At 42.1% G+C, this 17,662-nt stretch overlaps 1 protein-coding gene and 1 pseudogene across 1 annotated transcript; both read right to left on the bottom strand.

Moving 5' to 3' along the window:
- Positions 1–11,928: 11,928 nt before the first annotated feature.
- Positions 11,929–12,387, bottom strand: LOC138020574 (uncharacterized). Its single transcript, XM_068867536.1, has one exon. It carries the CDS (start codon positions 12,385–12,387, stop codon positions 11,929–11,931), a length of 459 nt encoding a protein of 152 aa, XP_068723637.1.
- Positions 12,388–15,228: 2,841 nt separating this feature from the next.
- LOC138020573 (uncharacterized) lies at positions 15,229–17,108 on the bottom strand (annotated as a pseudogene).
- Positions 17,109–17,662: the final 554 nt, after the last annotated feature.

Raw genomic sequence — 17,662 nt, 5'->3', positions numbered from 1 at the left:
GTGACCACTTTGTCATGCACCAAGGGTGATCGCTTACGAGAGAGTTAACTGCACCTGAACCTAACCAGAATCTGTGGCATATGGTTAAGATAAATTACACAAATTCATGTATGTCAGTATAGTCTGATTGGACGTACAGTACCTTCTCTTTTTCTTCAGTTCTCTCCACGACAGATATCAAATCTGCAATCAACTGGTGCAAGGTGGCACGAACTTTTCTTGTTTTCTCATACTGCCTTGTTACATAAGGTATCAGCACCTCTGTCAAATGCTGATCACCTTCTTCTTTGGAAAAAACAGACAGGTCTGTAACATGGGCAATGACCTACAGGTACAAGAAATATTTTAATCACGATCTAAAAGCTATAAAATGAGTATTCTTAATTCCAACACAAGGAATCAACAAGTGGTAATGGTTTAATGCTGCCAGTGGCCCCACAGCTGTTTGAAAGTGGATTATCTTGAGAACTTGTTTGGTAGATGATATTTGCACAAAAAAGAGTTTAAAACAGTTGTCAATAATTACTTAACCTGAAATTATGTAATTTAAAAATTACTGAAAATTAAATGTAGCAGTGACATCTTGTCCACTTAACTGGTCCAAATTTACTATCAGTGATAACAGCAGAAGCTTTGATTTTACTGAAGCTATGATCGTTGATGCCTTATTTGTCATCTTGGTCACTGTGGCACATGTTGAAATAAATGCACAAATTCAATACTCACTTCATTGGCAAACTAGCGAAAGCAGCTGTAGATGCTGGGTAGTCGACTAGGTAAACCAACCAACTTGTCCTGGAAAAATTGAACATGTTCTTGTAGATTTCTCTCTGTAAGGCCATTTCCCATTCGAATCACAGATGGCAGGCAAAGCAAAGAAGCTATGTCAAACACATTCTTCTTCTCCTCCATAAAGGTATCATAGGATTTCCCTGATTTGGTCACTATTTTCTCAAATGGTATGGGAGTTGTATGCTCAAAAGACCTGGAAATTAAAGTAGTAACTGAACAGTTCAGATCTGTGTTTCCAACCCGTTGGTGGTGTCATTTCTACATCAGCCAATAATTCCCATGTGACTGAAGTGTCATCCATAGACAACAAGCAGACATAGTACCAGGTACATATTCAGCTTTGAAGTAAAATTTTAAGGATTACCTACTCAATTTTTTTTTTGGAGGGGGGGGGGCACTGCTCTAAATTAATTCTAAATTTTGGGAACTGATCTTTAAAAGGTTACTTAATTGAAAACTTTCAACAAAAGTTCAAAAGTTAGTCCAGCGTGGCTTGCCTCATGTCATCATCCAGAGTAAAGTTTACAGTCATCAAAAATGTGGTCAGGGGCACTTCATTACCACCTCCTTTAATTTGTTTGCCACCACCTTGAAATGTTGACACAAGAACCTTTTTAAGAGTGTTGGGATTTATATAAATACATATAAATACATATATGAGATATACGCCTAGACCGATGCGGGTCTAGGCGTATATGAGATAGATAGATAGAGGTAGATAGATGCTTTATTGTCTTAATAACTTACAGCCATAGGCTGAATTACGAAAGACATCACAATAAAAAGGACATTACAATAAAGACATTACAAGAAAAAAATATATGGAATATAACAAATAAAAGGGTAAAAGAATAAAATTGCTACTATAACTAATTAATCATTACTAAGCACTGAAAACGTGACTAAAAATGAAAGATTTTTTGCATGGATCAGTCTTGCACAAAGGTAAGGCAAAATCCCGATTCTTCCTTAGAAAGTAATTTGGTGGTTCTTGGGAGGAAGAAGTTTGTGAAGAGTGTGCCCGGAATCACCCATGACTTCATCAAAAAGCTTTGATGAAATCTCTTCTCTCCTTTTAAAGAGGGTTGGCAAACCTGAAAATTCTAGGGCCTGATTGTATGACATACCCGGGTAAATAATTCGCAATGCATGTTTTTGCAGTCTCTCCAGGTCCTCGCTGAGGTAGCCCAGGAGGGCACTATGGAACACAGGACATGCATATTCGAGGATGGAACGAATGCATGTGATGTAAAAAAGCATTAACTCCTCAGGCATAACCTGTGATCCTTTGAGTTGTCTCAAGAAGTACAACCGACAGGAGGCCTTCTTCACTAGTTCTAATACATGGACATTCCATTTTAGGTCACTAGTAATGTTCAGGCCAAGCAATTTAGCACTGGTCACCTCCTCTAGGGGCCGAGTTACTGTTCACAAAGCTGATCCTTAGCTCTTTACATTAAGCTTCATTTAACTGAAATCCCTTGCTGCTTGACTGTCGCGAGAGATCATCCACTACTCGTTGCAGGTTGCTCTCACAACCCTTCCCAACTGTCTCTGAGATCGAAGTGTCATCAACATACTTCCACATGTCAGCCAGCGTATCTAGATCGTTAATCATGATCAAGAATAGCCACGGGCCCAATTTGGTCCCTTTGGGAACGCCGGCTGAAACAGAGCGCCACCCAGAGTAACAATCATGTGTAAGCTTTACTCGTTGTTTTCGATCCATGAGGAAGTCCTCAATCCAGCACAAAATTCGCCTTGGGATATCATATGGAGATAACTTCCGTACTAGGACGTTGTGATCGATTAAATCGAAGGCTTTCTGGAAATCACACAACAAGACTCTGGCTGTAGCTCTGTTTCCGTCTGTACTAGCATACCAATTATGAGTCATGCTAATTAATGCATGAGTGGTACACGAATTTGGGATAGTCCCAAGTTGTCGTGGATCAATTCTCTTTAATACAGCTGGCTTGACGTATTCATCCATGACTTAGTCTTCAGCGATCTTAGATAGAATTGGCGTGAGAGATATTGGATGGAGATGTTTGTCAACGTCTTTAATTGGAGTCTGTTGAGGAACCGGAATGACATCTGCTTCTTTCCAAGAAGATGGTAAGCAATTCTCAAAGTAGGAGATACTAAGAATTTCAGTGATTGGTTCCGTCAGTAAATCAGCATTATCTTTTAACAGCCAACGTGGAATGCCTTCTGGTCCCTGCCCTGTGTAGACAGGTTTTGGAGAACAGACAACTCCAATGCAACCGGAACTTGGTCACTCGCAGAGTGACGGAACACTACTATCCCAAAAGGGATTGTAGGTAAGCGGCTCAAAACTCTTGGTGGGAGCTAGGAAAGCTGTGTTAACATGGTCTGCCAAGTCGGTAGGTGATAAATCGCTAATGCCTTCTAAGTGGTGCTGGATGGACTTCAGCACGTTGTTCTTCTTGGTCCCAGAGGAGTTAGTGACACCACCCAGTCTCTTTATTTCCGCCCACCACCCAGCTGGGGAACACTCTTTGAGGTGTTGGACTCTGCATTTGTAGTATTTGGAGCGACGCCTCTTGCGTTCACGGTTGACACGATTTCGCAGGAGCTTAAACTCGGCATGGTCTCCTTGTTAAGGGCTCTCTGACGTTTCTTAATCAGTTTCTTCAAGGTGGAATTGATCCACGGAGGCTCATTTGGATATACAGTTTTAGATTATAAGGGGAGAATAATGTCGAGTCCAGTCTGGAGAATCGTTTGGAGCATTGATAGTTTTCTTTCACAGCTTGCTTCAACTGAAATTTTAGCTGCAACATCAACCTGTTCTAGTGATAACTGCATTGCGTGACGATTACTCGACCGTAGGTCCCTTGAGATCACTGTTTGTTTTAATCGGGATGTTGAAACTAGCTGCTTTGGCTGCACTTCGACGGAGCTGTGATTGGAGAGCTTGAGTGCAGAGCGCTTAATAGGAGGAGCATAATAGTCCTCCAAGTTAGTAAGGACCTTATCAAGAGTGTTCTGTCCACACGTGGAGAACTGCACAATCTGCTTTAGGTTAAAATTGGATTTGAGTCTTGTGTCGTTAAGTTTGTTCAAATCGCACAAAAGCACAAAAATTCCACAGTTCGGGTATCGCGATTCGAGATCTCCCAAACACTTCGAAAGGTAATCCAGCATCGTGGAATTTACTGCATTTGGCGGATGGTAGACAACTCCAATAACAATATTTGACACGCCTCTAGGGAGTCGAGTTGGCTGGAGTTTGACCCATAACAACTCTAGTACGTCACTTTCGTCTTCGAGATCTTTCAGAACACTACCGGTATACAGAATTGTATCCTTGACGTACAAACACACCCCGCCATGGATAGACACTCGGCTGTCTCGTCAGGTAACATTATAGCCATTAATCGCAACCAGAGTCTGGAATGTGCTGTTGTAGCCAGGTTTCGTTTATGCAAACTAAGTCGTAATTTGCATTTTGGACGACATGACTTAATTCATCCACCTTCAGAGAAAGCGACATAATGTTGGACAGAAGCAGCGATGGGACAAACTGTTTGCTTTGTCCTTCTGTTGCCTGGGGTCTGCACAGGTTGGTAGCAATGAAGACGCAGTTTGCTGGGTTGTGACCACGGAAATCAGTTTGTGTTTTGACATGGTTGACTTGTCTTGCTTGAACTTGTGAAATGTTATAACTCTGCGTAATTTCTTTCGCTCTTAAAAGGTGGCCAGTGGTTTCTTCCGCAAGCACTTAGAAGTGATCTGAAGTGGGTAAAAGCCATTCTATGTTGTCCAACTACTAAAAATCTTAAAAATAAGACAGAGTAATAAAAGTGCAGCCATGCAAGGCGCATACAGTAGGCTAGCAATGTATTTCCTTCTACCACTTGTGCTCAATTTTTGGGCTAATTTCAGATACTACAAGAGTATCTGGCACTTCGTTCCATGGTCAGTTCGTTCCAAGTTACAGTCAGATCCTTTCATGAAATGTCCAGATAGTTTTAGTTTGACCCCTAAATTTGCAATAACAATTTTAGACAGCTTACACCAAGTACTGGACTGCTGGACCGCTCCCTCAAAAATGTGTGTGCTCGATCTTTGACATGGACAGGGAAACCGAAATCCCTGCCGAAATTACTCAGAATTCAGGCCGGATCCAAGGTTCATGTTCTGTGAGAATGTTTCTCATGTAATTTGTAAAATTTGGGGTAGACGGCGAATTTCACCAGCTACTGGCTCTTATTCAAAACCCTGCAAACTAGCAATGTCGATTTGCAACTGCTTTCTTTATAAGACCAAGTAGGCCTATTCAAGTAAATTCGATGAAAGTTGACTATTTTGAGGAACAATCTGACTTGCAGGGTACTGACCATGGAACGCCGAACCGGAATTAAACCCACATCAGCTTAGACACCTTTCTAAAACCAATACTGAGGAAACTACCTCACTTTTAGAGGGTTTCATGTATGGAATTTTCCAAGAATTTACCAGCTCCAATAGGCACATAAACGATGAATTGCATAGTTACATGCTTACTCCATCGCTGCTTCTGATCACATTGAACCAATATCCATTGATCCTTTGAAACTCCAATGGAAATTCCATAAAACCAAAAATGTTAAAAGAAAAGTTTGCAACCGATTTATATGATTTTTCTGCTCGTTTGACGTGAAGTGAGCACTTCCCATCTTTTCCATCGCGCACTGACAAAGACTTCACTGGCGAATTCTTCAACATGCTGTGTGGCTCGAGAAAGGAAATAAGTCAAGTAACAGCAAGACACTCCTGGATAACTAAGGGGCAGCGCCTTATGTAAGGAACACACCGTAAACAACGAAATTTGCGTCTGTTTTTCTTTTTGTTTGACAGAACTTCGTTGGGTTCATTAGGATGTTACAATTGACGCTCTGTTACGTTTTGGTGGTTGATTACCATATTCATTGTTTGTGAATTCTCATCCATTGTTTAGGAAACCTTTGGGCTTCTTTTTTGTGAAGTAAAGGACTAGAAAAAAAGTATCTGGGAGCAGGATAAACTAATAAACAGGGTTCATACACTTTTTCAGGGACTTTTTTTAATGACAATTTTACCTCAAAACCAAGAAAAACGTATGTGTTAACATCTATGTTTTGGTTTACAGATAATGCAGAACATTACTAGTTTTTTACAGTGACCCTTAAAGTTGTTTTATCTTGTTTTCAATTTCATCTTCCAGCAACATAATCTGTTCGCAGTTCTTCTCATTCCATTAGACTTTGCAATTAATGTTAACCGCCTAGTTGATTCAGCTTTGTCAGCATAACTGTCAGCAGAGCAGAATGGTTCAGTGTCTCAAAGTCAGTCTTCCAATCTGTAAGAAATTCTTCATATAATTTTCTGTTACACGTCTTTTAAACATTGAGCTCTTGGAAATGACACCATATACATCTTTTTATTACCATTGTCACCAGAACTATATTTACCTTTTTCATTGTCTTTGTCACTGCGCAAAAAAGATAAGAAAGGAAATGTGGGTGAAGTGCATCATAGTTAGTACAGACAGGTGACATGTCACAAGCAAACTGTCTGGAAGACCTACATGCAGTTTCGGTTGCTAAGGTACACAAGTTTATGCTATCAAAGAGGCATGGATGCAAGTGGCAAAAATCCTGCCGAATAAGCAAGGTGGCTCGTGTCAACCAGTTCAGAGCAGATGCCAAGGAAGCCATAAGGCTTTTTACTGGCTATGGAGGACAACAAATTTAACCACTGGAAGGAGCACACAGGATAAGTCCCTGTCAAACAATAAACCTTCCCTAAGGCCAGACAGCGAACAACATGTTGAAAAAAAATCAAGCGAAAATTACCGGAAATTGCTGCTCTCTGAAGGCAGAAAATGCTATTTAAGACACCTCACATTTCATGTCTTTTGGGGAGCATGCCCCCTGACCACCCCCCCCTCCCCACCCTAGGAGCAAGGGCCATTGGCCCACCAAAAAATCTAACCTTTCTACAGCACTGTGAATTGGTACCGAAACAGAGCAACTTAAGAACGTCGCGTCGCTCATTATGATTAGGTGGACTCTCCAGTGTTATGGCATGATATGTTTGCACGGGAGCTGGCAAAACTAGAATGAGCGGAGTAACACGCATATGTAAGGGAAACGCAAAGATTCGTTAGTGCTTTTCTCCTAACCATTTCAAGAGGAAATGGAAGATCGCTGAAATGCAACAATGAGTGGGATGATTGGTGATACGGGTAGAGGTGAGGAGTCATGAAGGGGTGTAGTTATAAACTGGAGATTATAATATTGTGAGAACATGTACTGAGCAGCAGAACAAGACAGAAGGCAAGAGGGACTTATGGAAGGCTTCTTGTGGAGGTCCACAAGGAGCAAAGATGACTAAGTCAAATTATGTCAGCAAAAGATGCTAGACAACATTCCTGCAGAAGGTGGGCCCTTAAAAAATTAATGCCAAGGATCCATTTCCAGAGGGAAAAAAACAGGCACAATCGACATAATTTTGTAGTAAGTGACGGGTGACACCAGACAAACAGAGAAAGAAACATGACCGAGAGAAAGAGAATGGAGACTTTTTAGAAATTCATTTGCAACAGGATATTTAGGGAACAATAGTGCCATATGGGGACATGTCAATCATTGGATTAGGTTAAAAAGAGTGGCCCCATTAGAACATCATCTCAATTTGGAATTTCAGGTTGTTTGAGTTGCCACTTGGCATCCAAGAAATTATATGCAACACTATCGAAACTCTGCCTAATGGGAATAAAAACGTTCAAAGCTTTAGTAATAAGGAGCGGGCACGGCTCAGTCGGTTGATGCAAGGTCGTTTAAGCCAGGGGTCCCTAGTTCGCTGATCCTCTGTGACTTAAACGTCTATTTCAACTTTTCTCGCATTTGTGTAATTGTACCAGAGAGAGAGGAAGAAAGGGCGCATTGTCCTAATTTGCCGTTTTGTAAACGAGTGATGCCATTGTCTTTCCAATCGACCAATTTTGCGTTATTTTTAGTGTCGAAGTTCATAACAAACACATGCAGCTAAACAGGATAGTTACAAACAAGCGATGCCATTGTATTTCCAATCGACCAATTTTACATTATTTTTGGTGTAGATGTTCATTAGCAACACATGCAGGTAATAAGAATAGCTATATACAAAACTTGGAAAGGCACTTGGAACAAGAAGAAAAATATGACAATTCTTCATCAACAGCTTCAAAAAATAGCTCAGGAGCAAATCCTGTCATGACTTTGTGCCACGGAGAAAACGGACAGATAAAAAAGGGTATCATCTCAGTTAAAGTAAGCCATTAGCTGACAAGTTAACAAGTTACAGTCCCATATCATGCTTGTCACGCGAACAAAGATGGTTTCACAAACAAAGATGGCCAGTCTTCGATGGCCAGTCTTCCATTAAAAATTATGCAAAACTGAGCAAACATATGTCAAATTAAGGAAGTGAAAAACATCAAAATAAAGCGACTTACCCGCAAATTACGAATAGAAAGAAGGCGAAAAAAAACAAGCTTTAAATGAAACAGAAACAGGACTTACCGAACACGCGCTATTTAACGATGTTCTTGACTTTGTGGCTCTGCAAAACGCTAATGTTACATACTTAAGCCATGGCAACTAACATTTTTCAGAGTCTTATTACATCGCCCTATGACGTTACTTTTCGACGTATTTTGTGCCATAAGCTTGGAATTACTAACTACGTATTTATTTCTTATATACTTGATAAAATTCCTTAGGGTGGTAATACGTCTAGTGCTAACATCTAATGTGTTCCATAGTTGGTTGACACTTGCATAAGAAGTGTGTAGACCAGAGTTGGTACGAAAAAGGGTCATGAATAAATTTTCATTTGTTGACGCCCTTGTATTTTGTCTATGCTTATCATTAACATAGGAGATATAATCTTTAAAGTACTGAGGGCAACAGCCATTAACAAAGCTTTCTCATTCATATGACATCATCAACAGGTAACCAACCTAGCTTACTGAAAAGAGGCAATATCAGAAAAACTAGCATCTAAAATTAGCATGGCACAACGTTTTTGAACTCTTAATAATCGAAGTAAATTTTCATTTTTGGTGTTTCCCCACACTTTGCAACAATATTATAAAAACGGCCGAATTAATGCGTTGTATAATAGTTTTCTTAGCCGAGGCTTTTGATATATCTTAGTTCTCTTAAGCAAGCAAATTCTAGAATTTAATTTATCAATTAGGAAATTGATATGATTATTCCACTTCAAGTGTTTGTCTATCATAACGCCTAAAAGCTTTTCATCCCTGGCTTCTTCAATTGGAGTGCCACAAAGAGATAGATCAAGAGATGGATTACCAGAGTGCAACAGTTTTTGTACACTTCCTATTATCAAATAGTAGTCTTTTTCGTGTTCGGAACTATCTTATTTTAGAGATAGCCATCTACTAGTTCTGTCAAGACTGTCTTGAAGACCAAGGTGAATAAGCAGTAGGTCACTGTTAGTGTCCCATATTTTAGTGTCATCTGCATATATGTCGACATTTGCGTTGGAGATCCCAATTGAAAGGTCGTTGATGTACAGCGAGAATAGTATTGGGCCCAGAATTGACCCTTGCGGAACTCTCCGGGCCAGCACCAGTGCATCAGACAGTGAGCCATTAATGCAGCAGCGTTGTGCTTGATTACTAAGGTATGATTCAAATCATTCTTGAGATGTATTGGTGACATGGTATTTGCTGATTTTGGATAGCAATAAATCATGATATATAAGGTCAAACTCCTCACTTAGATCCAGTAGCACTGAACCCACAAGCTTTCTAGAGTCCATAGCCTTAAGCCAGTTATCGGTGAGGTTCAAGAGCGCAGTTTCACGTGAATGGTGTGAATTGTTTGAAGTGAGGTACCCGAGATACGCTTTTGCCACATTCCTCTCGAGAGGTTTAGAGATAATTGGCAAGATTGAGATTAAGTGGTAATTATTTCTGTTGTGAACTGAGTCCCTCTTACAAACAGAAATCACTTAAGCTTGTTTAAAATTAATTGGAAACGTACCTCTTGCGATACTTGAGTTGTAAATATGGGTAAGAGAGGGAGCAATAACGTTTACTGCCAGCTTTAATGGTTTTATTCCATTACCATCGAGACCAGTTGCTTTGTTACTTGGGTTGCTCTTGAGGTCCTCGATGACTTGCTGCATGCTAATTGACAGGATGTGGAACTCGGTTGCTTCGCTAATGTGGGACCAGAAACCCATAACGGTTGAAACGTGTAACGCACGTTCACAGCTTCCGAATATTCAATGCGAACTGATTGGTTGAATGTTTCAGTGCTAAGTACCATATTTGGAAAACTCTCGCTCTTTTTGTTCCAAATATGGTACTTAGCAATTTGAATATTCAGAAGCTTGTTTCCCAGCACACAAGGGGCCGTTACACGTTTCAACCCTTATGGGTTTCTGGTGGGACTTAATAAAGTTAACAAGACGTGCATCTTGTTCATTTGAGTCTATGCAGTCTGGAACAGAGATATTGGTGTGTTGGTTGTTGACAAAATGTTCATTGAAAGCATTTGAAATTCCCGCAGGGTTACTGATTTGCTGGCCATTCACTTCAATAAAAGAAAAATTGTTTGGTCTTGGTTTGGATGGAGCAACTTGCTTTAATATTTTCCACAGTTTCTTCGGATTATTTATGTTTTCCATGATCTTATTTCTCATATATGCTGCCGAAGCATTCGCGATCTTTTTTACCACCTGGTTGCATAAATTCTTATACATTGACCTGGCGAGAATATTTGACTTCGCACATGATTTAAACTGGTCTCTCAGGTGTATAAGATGCAGGATCTCTTTGTTCATCCAAGGTGACAGGCATTTGCGTTGTACTCTTATCTTGTCAATGGGCATGTGACGATTCACAACATCATTGAAGATTATTTCCCAAGTAGCCAGTTTTTTATTAACATCATCAAACACAGAGCATTTTCCAGATCATGAATAAAATCATTAAGGTTAAATTTTTTGAGGTTAGGATAGCTAATCTTGTCATGTTCACATCTTGGAGGTTTCGCCCCACGAAATTTGTGCACAAAGCATACAGTGATCAATTCAGTCTTTTCATTTACATTCACTTCTCATTTTTTCGAGCAATACGACCAGCGTTTGCACTGCTGGTTTTGAAGGCGTGCATCAATTGCAGTATTAAACAAAAACCAAAACTATAAGGGAACCAAATTCAGCAAATGGGCAGACCACGCATGCAAAATCTGCTTACAACTTGCAACAGGAGGTGAAAGAAACCACTGTGCGTGGGTTCATATTCTGAACGCAACAACTGTTTGCGAGAGTGCGACTGTCATGTAGTTTGTAGTCGTGGTCTATTTTAGTGCTGTCAAGGTATTGTTCAGAACAATTACTCACCAAAAATAGCTAAAACAAGTTGCAAAAATAGTGGAGACACCTCACCTTCCTTGGGGAGTTTTTAATTTACCTATTATCTCTCACACTGCAGCCCCCCTCCCCCCCACTTATCAGTGTTGCTAGCAAGGCAAAAAAATGTGAAAACTTAAACAGTCAACATTGAAAAGGGGAGAGGGGAGGGGAAGTGAGAAAAGTTTAAATTCTAAATATGGCGGGTATTGGAAGCTAGACAAAGTGTTTCTTAATGAAAGTGTCTCAACAATTTTGCAACTTGTTGTAGCTAATGCGGTAGACACGTATATCAGTATATGCACAGATGTATATGCATATAATTATACACGGTAGTCGTATGGTTATGTGCACATGCGAGTATAAATTTACGGTAGGCATTTTGTGCAGGTTTTTTGGTTAACATATTTCTGAGGGGTACTGTACATGTAAGGCTTGTGTTGATGGAACTACTTTTTAATAATAATAATGATAATAATAATAACAATAATAATAATGAGAAAAAGAAGAAGAAGAAGAAGAAGAATGATAATAATGGTTCATTATATCCAAAATACATGAGCTCTTCATCTGATAAAAGTATGGTGCAACTAAAATCTATCTATGTAGCGGCATCAGCTCCGGTGGCAGAGAGATCCGTGAGACTAAAACAACTAATGACTCACAGCTTCCACAAGGCTCAGGTTTATTGAGTGATGACAGAACTGACGGTGTTGTTCATATTTGACGTTCCCAAACACCACCCATGTGAGAAGCGTGAGGAACGTTAAGGCTGAACTCTATCCAGTCGCAGTCTTGCGCAGTTAAGTATTCTCTGACAGGGTTCTGGTCTAGTTCCTTGAGTGCATTACTCAGCTCATTCTTTGCGCCGACAAAGTTAGAACCTTGATCAGATCTAAGCTGGCAAACTTTTCCTCGGCGGCTGATGAAGCGTCTGAGGCCGTTGAGAAATGAATCTGTTGTCATGGCGTTCAGTGTCTCCAAGTGAATAGCGCGTGAGGCTAGGCAGGTGAATATCAGACCCCATCGCTTCAACTCTTTTCGTCCTTCTTTAATGTAGAAGGGCCCGCATACGTCCATTCCAGTGTAGGTGAACGGAGGAGATGGCGTAAGTCGTTCAGGGGGTAGATCTTCTGGTCTTGGGTGCGGCCTCTTAACTTGCGACAAGTGACTCATTTAGCGATGATGTGGGAGATCATAGAACGGGGATTAATGATGTAATATCCAGCTTGGCAGATAGAATTGTGATTCATGCTGCTTCCCGTGATGAAACTGGTGTATGAAAAGAACAGTCATGTGGCTGGTTTTAGGCATGATGAGGGGGTGCTTGATTTTGTACTGAGAGGTCAAATTCTTGAGACGTCCTCCAACTCTAAGCAGGCCTTCTTCATCAAGAAATGGGTCTAGCTTGTAGAGGTTACTGATCGGCTCGACGGTGTTGCATCTTTTCCGTGCGTTTTGCGAATCTTTGAAATGATCATCGTTGCCATCAAGCTTACCTAGAATCTTTATTTGCGACTGGAATTGGTGATGTTGGAGTGATCTAAGAATGAAATTTTCGGCTTTCGATAGCTCTGCTACCAATGGGGGTCCCTTTTGTGGACGCCAGTTGTGCTTCTTCTCCGGGCGTGTCTTTTCAATCGCTTTCTGTATGCAAACAATGCATCGTTTAAGACGGTTAAACGAAGAGAAGTGATTGAAGCGTTGTAGCTGTAGTATCCCAGGGGAAACTGGTCGAATCTCGACTTCATTGATCTCGGTTGTGAATGTGGATGCTGAATCCTTTCTGACTTCAGCATCTGACGGTAGTAAAGTATAGACAGGCTGAGACTGCTGTGGGAGAGGGTCTTGTTGCCATAGAAACTTTGGTCCGGTTCCGGTGAACCAGCGGTCGCTTTGTAACATTTCCTTGGCAGTTAGGCCGCGTGAGGCTTCATCTGCGGGATTTTCTTTTCCTGGAACATAAAACCAGTCTCCCGGAGAGCTGCGATCTCAGATATGTTGTACACGGTTGCCAACGTACACATGGAAGCGTCGTGCATCATTGTTGATATGTCCTATCACGATCTCAGAGTCAGTGTAATAGTAGCAAGGGATGTCTTCGATATCAAGTTCACTCTTGAGCATTGAAGCTACATTAACGGAGATGACTGCGGCTGTTAACTCAAGGCGAGGAATTGATATTGGTTTCATGGGGCTGACTCTAGACTTCACTAAGAGGTAACTGACATGAACTTCGTTTCTGTGGTTGACCATGCGTAAGTATGAGATTTGACCGATGCCATTGTCGCTTGCATCAGAGAAACTGTGGAGTTCTGTCTGAACTGGATCACCAAAATCGATCGGCTTTAGACACCAGGGGAACGTGAATTTCTCGAGGAGTGGAAGCTCTGATCGCCATTTTTCCCATAGTGGCAGGATATCGTCAGGTATTGGATCGTCCCAACTGACATTTTGACGACAAAGTGTTTGCAATATCTGTTTGCCGACCAGTATGACGGGCGATACTGCTCCAGGGGCGTCAGAAACTGAACCAATTGTTGACAGAATCCCACGATGGGTGGCAGGTTTGTCTCTGAGTTCAATACGAAATCCAAATGTGTCAGACTCAATACACCAGTAGGTGCCAAGAGATCTTTGGACAGCATTGTGTCGCGTCGGAGGTCCAGATCTGTAAGATCCTTTGCGTGGTCATTGGCTCGAAGGGCCTCTAAGACGTCTTTGCTGTTACTTGCAAACTTGTGAAGACGTAAGTTGTCCTTAGCGCACATTGCTTGCGTGCATTGGATGAATTGAAGGGCTTGCTCTACTGTGGAGACAGACTTTAACCCATCATCTACGTAGAAATCTTTGAGAAGAAAGTTTGATGCTTCGTCTCCAAACTCTTGTCTGTGAGCTTGTACTATCTGATGTAAGCAGAAGTTTGCTACTCCGGGTGATGATGCTGTGCCGAAGAGGTGAACGTTCATCCAGTATTCTATGATCAGGCCTGTAAGATCGTTGTTTGTGAACCACAGGAATCGCAAATAATCTCTGTCGCTGGGGTTGACGTAGAAGCTGTGAAACATTTGCTCGATGTCGCAGGTAAGGGCGACTGCTTCTTTTCGGAAGCGGGTCAACACGCCAATCAAGGAGTTCAGCTGATCAGGTCCTTGAAGCAGATGTTTGTTAAGAGATTCGTTTTCGTAAATGGCGCTGCAGTCGAACACGACACGGATTTGATCTGGTTTTCTCGGATGATAGACATGGAAATGGGGAAGAAACCAAGCTTTGCCCTTTGCTGTTGCCAATTGGTCTACGGACACTCATTGTCGTTTAGAAATTTTCTTTTGAGGGACAAGAGCCTTCTCAAGCAGTGTCCTTTGTTGTCGGGCAGGATAACGGAATCGGTTTTGAAGGGTAATGGGGCTTCCCAGTTTCCTTCTGCATTCTTGTGCAGGCCTTTAGTTAGTATTTCGCGGAAACGTCCATCCTCCATTGACTCTACATGCTCTGTTCCGCGTATCTTACGGCTGTGGTGGATTTCGGTATATTCGAGCTCCATCATCTCGCGTATTTGTTTGGGGGTTGTCAAGTCCTTAGAAGACGTCTGGTTCTTGATTATGAGGGGGGCAGTTTCAGAAATGTCTTCACAATCTAGAAGGATTTCTCTTTCCACTGTGACTCGATTCACTGAGGCTGCGTTGGAGATCGGCTCTTTATCTTTACAGACGCGTCCGATTATGGTCCAGCCAAATTTATATTGCTCGGCCCAGGGCTCCTCTTCGTTTCCAGAGATGACGCTTATTGGCTGGAAGGCAGCTGGGACGTTTCGACCAATCAGTAGTCCTATTTCGACGTCTGGATGGTGAGGAATTTTGTCAGCAATGTGGAACAATTGTTTCCAGTGGTTGGCTACTTGGGGCGTGGCAATATCCTCGTGTGAGGCAGAAATGTACTCTCTTGAATAAGTGAAGGGAACCTTGATCGGAGCGTATTTTGTTTCTATATCTTGGATAAAGATGCCGGTAACTTTCTTCATTCTGATGGTGCTGGAGCCAACGATCGTGTTAACTTGTAAGTCAACCTCTGGGGCACTTATTCCGAGTTTGTGTAGGAGGGCGTCTGAGATGAACACGTCAGTGGACTGATCGTCCAACACTGCATAGGTTGTCAGTTTTTTAGCTGGGTTAGACTGGTGAGATGCGTTTAACCAAGATGATTCTTGCACAGGACCTTCCCGTTTCCTCCTTCCCGCAGACTTGCGTGCAAGCTGTAGAGGTGTGATTGGTTTGAGGAATGTCTTGGCGTTGAAGGGCTGGCTTGATATGTAAAGCAGTTAAATGCCTCTTGTGACAGATGCTGCATTCTGGTGGAGCTTGATCGCAGTTTTCGGCGCTATGTTTGACGCTCATACATTTAAAGCAAAGTTTCTTTTTCTTGAAGACATCTTTTCGTTCATCTAAGGTTAGCTCTCGCTTTGAATCTGGGTGTAAGGGTTCGCTTTCGCCACCTGTTTTTGACGCCATTATTGTAGAGTAGGGCGGTTTCCTGTGATGTGGAGGATCGGGTGGTGAAGATCTGCCACTGAAAGTCAGTCCGAGTACTTTAGGTGAGTGTTGGTAAATCTGAGGGATGTTCTTGCGATCGGCGTGTAAGGTTACCTCTGCGACGAATTTTGCGAAGGTTGGGAATGGGTCGCAACCTTTGTCTTGTTGAAGCATTTGGATCCTTGATGACCATTTGGTCAAGAACCAGCTGGGGAGTTTCGTAACCAATGCTTGTATCTTGGAAGGATGTTCGAAGATTTGCAGACTTGATAGATGCGTTTTGGCTATGTCTACTTCCTGTAGAAAATCACTGAAGTCTCTAAGGCCTTTGTTCTCGAAGTCTGTGGCCACACTGGTGCTGCGACCGAAACACTGTATAAGTTTCTTGCAGGCTTCAACGTAGGCAATTTTAGGGCTTGCGCCGACCATGTATTGAAGTTGTTCAACGACCCTCTTTGCTTTTCCGTCTAAGTGCTGGAAGAGAAGGTAAAGCTTTTGCTGTGCGCTGACCAGTGTGGAATCAACCAGAGCGTCAAAAGCGGTTGCCCAGATAAAGAATTTTGTGTCGGTTTATTCTCCTGTGAAGACGTCCGGTTTGGCTTGTGGGAGTCTTTGCAACTGGGTGACCTTAGCCAAGGCCTCTGTGATTTGAGAGACTTTATCAGATCTTGGACGAGCTTGATTACCTGGGTGGTTGAGATGCTGGGTATAAGGACTTGGTCTTATATCGTGGTACACAGTGGGTGGAGAACTCTGAGGAGTGAGTGTATCGCCTTTTTTGTGTAGCTGAAAGGTTTTCGGGCTCGTGTGTTGGACTCTGCTAATTGCACATGTAGGATAATGTGACATCACGCTTGTATTTGTGGTTTCGGAGGGAAGCGATCTGAAGGGTGCGCTTGCGCCCGTTAGTGATTTTGGAACAACATTGTGACTTTTCGTGATGTGCTGTGTGGAGGCGTGACTAGTACTTGGAATGCTCACATTAGCGACAGCGGCAGGAGGCTGGGAGGCTTTGGGAAAATCTTCGTAGTTGAAAGGATTTCCTAGGCCATCTGCCAAAGGGTTGAAGTTGGGTGGATGTCCCATTATTCCGAGGTTGTGGGGAGATTGATGTTCTGGAATGGTTTTTTGTAGAGAGTTAGCTATGTTTATTGTTGGCTCTCTCTTTTCGGCTTGATTGTTCACCGGATGTATTAGGCCTGTGGGCGAGTACAAGGATGGAGAGGATTGCTTGTGTGTGTGTCTGTTGTTTATCGTGGTTTGATGGGTGGGAGAGACTTCCGTATTGTTCATAAAACGATCAATCAACTGTTCTTGTGTTTCTTTTCGCAATCCCATGTCGTCACGCTCGAATGGAAGTTCATCCATTTGTAATGCTTCTTTGCGAACGGTTTCTTCCCCTATGGTTTCGCTTAATTCTTGTTGTAATTTTAACTTGTTTAAGAGCTTTTGTTGTTCGTTGATCGCGTCACTAAATTTGATCTTTTGCTCCAATGCCGCGCGCTTTGCTTTTACGTTGATCAAAGTTTCTTTTCAAGAACGACGAGAGGAACCGGATGCAGATGTCATTTTTGATGACCTGCATGACGAGCCCGATCGAAAGGATGTGATCTCTTCCCTTTCGATTGCTTTTATTTTGTAAAATGCGGCTCTTTGGCAATCATCAGTGACGTCTCGAACAGTCGAGATTAGATCAGCGACGCCCTCTTCTACTGGGGTAAGCTTAACTAACTCTAACCAAGCGCCCAATTCGAGTTTAGTTTGAGCGGCGATTGTGATTAGTTTCTTTGTTCTTTCGTCAATTTCCGCGGGATTGTGGCAGCCGGCCACGAATTCATGGAATGCGGTGGCGTTTGCATGAAAGCGCTTGTTTGCGGTCTTTGCGGAACTCAAAACCCTTTTCGGTCAAGGTCCGTGCTCGT

This window comes from Montipora capricornis, chromosome 10 (genome assembly GCF_036669925.1).
Source record: "Montipora capricornis isolate CH-2021 chromosome 10, ASM3666992v2, whole genome shotgun sequence".
Lineage (NCBI taxonomy): Eukaryota > Metazoa > Cnidaria > Anthozoa > Scleractinia > Acroporidae > Montipora > Montipora capricornis.
The sequence above is the reverse complement of the archived record's forward strand: the minus strand, read 5'-3'. Positions and strand labels throughout refer to the sequence as shown.